General features: G+C 28.8%; 1 protein-coding gene across 1 annotated transcript in view; it reads left to right on the top strand.

The window, feature by feature from the left end:
* The first annotated feature begins 237 nt into the window (after positions 1-237).
* Positions 238-2298, top strand: part of LOC119683562 (putative sodium-dependent multivitamin transporter) — a 3803-nt gene continuing 1742 nt past the window's right edge. The window contains exon 1 of the mRNA XM_038097278.1: positions 238-289. Coding sequence (XP_037953206.1) covers positions 238-289 — 52 coding nt within the window. The remainder of the gene's footprint in view (positions 290-2298) is intronic.

Genomic DNA, 2298 nt, shown 5'->3' on the forward strand with positions numbered 1-2298 from the left:
CGGCGAACATATATGATATAAATACATTAACACATTAGAAAACCATTAACCTTTTGAGAGATTTGTAAATATTTAGTGGATATTAATAAATTGAAGAAAGAAATAAAGAAAATTTGAAGTGTCGAAATATTGCAATATAAATAAATCAAAGGTATTGATGTGTATGGTAATTCTAAATTAACTGATTTCGGCACAGTCATTAATTTTTAAAACCTCTTTAAAATCTCTTTACAAATTATGGTTTCTGGTTCTGATTTAGCAGAACCACGAAATTTTTATCCAAGGCATTGTTTGTTTAGTTTAAGGTTATCGTTTGATGATATGGATGGTTTTTGAACTTTAACACGTGGAAATTGGAAAAAGAGGAATGGTAACGATTCTTCATGTCCCATTTGTTTTTTTTGTGAGAAGATCAGTGTTTAATTAGCAAACATTTGCCAGATAATGGTCAAAAATTTTTTTATGTATGAGAAAGCATCGAAAATCAGCTCACGATGTAGTACTGTAATTAATATATGAATATATGAATACGAGGTTATATGAATTAAGTACTTCACACTTGATGGTAAGGTCCAAAACATTCAACTGTGTTTTTTTTATATGTACATTGACAGATACTTATATTATTGTGCAGTTTTCTAAAAGACTAGACATAAAACACATACAGAAATATTTGTGAATAGTTTAAAATCGGATCTTTTGCCATTTTCAATATCAATTTGAGACCATTATTTATTTTCTGTGTTAATCCGTATTCAAATCATATTTTTTCAATAAAACTTTTGAGTTGTAGAAAAATATAAAAAGTTTTAGTAACTAGAATTCTTATCTTTTTATATTTTATTTTAATTTTTATTTTTGCGTAACGCCACATTTATGTGTGCTTACACTTTTAAAATTCATAAAATTTTATTAAAATTATGCAGAAAAACGTAAGTGCAAACACAATTGCACTTCAGGGAGTTGAAAACATTATCTGCAGGCTTTGGTGCTTCTAAGTATGGCTTCGGTTACACTGAAAGTTTGGCGCTGCATAAATTGCAAAACATTCGCCATTTTTTAATTGTAGCGATTTCGAGGTGTTATCCTTTGCATTAATCAACTCTGTTTTCTCCAATTTCTCCAAAGCACGTCTTACTGAAAGTAATTGCTTCAACTGAAATGTCAGCCATTGCACTTTGCACCTTCTTTCACAACCTGTGTCTGCATTTTATTGTGAAACATTTCCATTGCTGTTTCAGTTAGTTAGCTTGTAACTCGGTCTGAATCCTCGTTCTTATTTTCATCAACACGTATGCGAATTTTTGAGAAAACTTTACACTTTGGTGGGAACGTGTTTCGGTTGATTTATTTAAATGTTTTCAGTTAAAAGAATTAATCATTCATTTTTATTGAACCTCTAGAATATTTGTAAAATTTTGTATAATTAAATCAATTAAAACGAATGCCTATTTTCTAAAATTTACCAATATTATACTCCTACACTCGTCTCTACTTAACTCAAATTATTTTTATTCCAAACATACCACAATCCATCAACATACTTGAACTGCAATGCTTATCCATATTCAATATCTACATGGAAACTAAATATGCCCACAAATATAAATTCTCTAAGGATTCTATAAAGTAGGCATTTATGATATCATAAACAAATTTAAGAAAGAGTATGTAATCCTCATCAGTTCTCCGCCAGTGCAGAATATGAACATAAATTTATTTATTGAATGATATTTGCTAGAAAAAATTGATGGCAAGTTGGACAAATACAAATGAGGTTACAAATGAAGTATAAATATTTATCTCACAATGAAATTTTTACCATTTAAAGTAGCAAAGTAAACCTTTGTATTTCATATTAACTTAGCATTTTCAAGAATTTAATCCTGTCTAATAAAGGCACTTAATTACTATTTCGGATTCGCTGGAAGAGTGTTTAAGTGGTGCAAGGCACTATTTTTCACTAGAATACCAAAAGTCACGTAACGAACAACGGCTTCAAATATTTCAGAAACCTTGTGTGGCTTTTTTGAGTAGCGATTTATATTTATAAGATTATTATACACCCATTCTTCCGATGTGAACAGCATTTGTGGTAAAAAGAAATTTAGCGGAATAAATCGAAAAGACTGAAATGATGGCATATGTTTAAAATATAAGAGAGGATTAAGAGACTTTATATATAATCGCCGTTTAAAATAACTATAAAAGATTTTAAGCCAAATAAATATCATTTTCAGTTTGATTTTAAATTAACTAACAAAAATATTAATAAACCAACGTCAAGACAAATTATTT

This window comes from Teleopsis dalmanni, chromosome 2 (genome assembly GCF_002237135.1).
Source record: "Teleopsis dalmanni isolate 2A chromosome 2, ASM223713v2, whole genome shotgun sequence".
Lineage (NCBI taxonomy): Eukaryota > Metazoa > Arthropoda > Insecta > Diptera > Diopsidae > Teleopsis > Teleopsis dalmanni.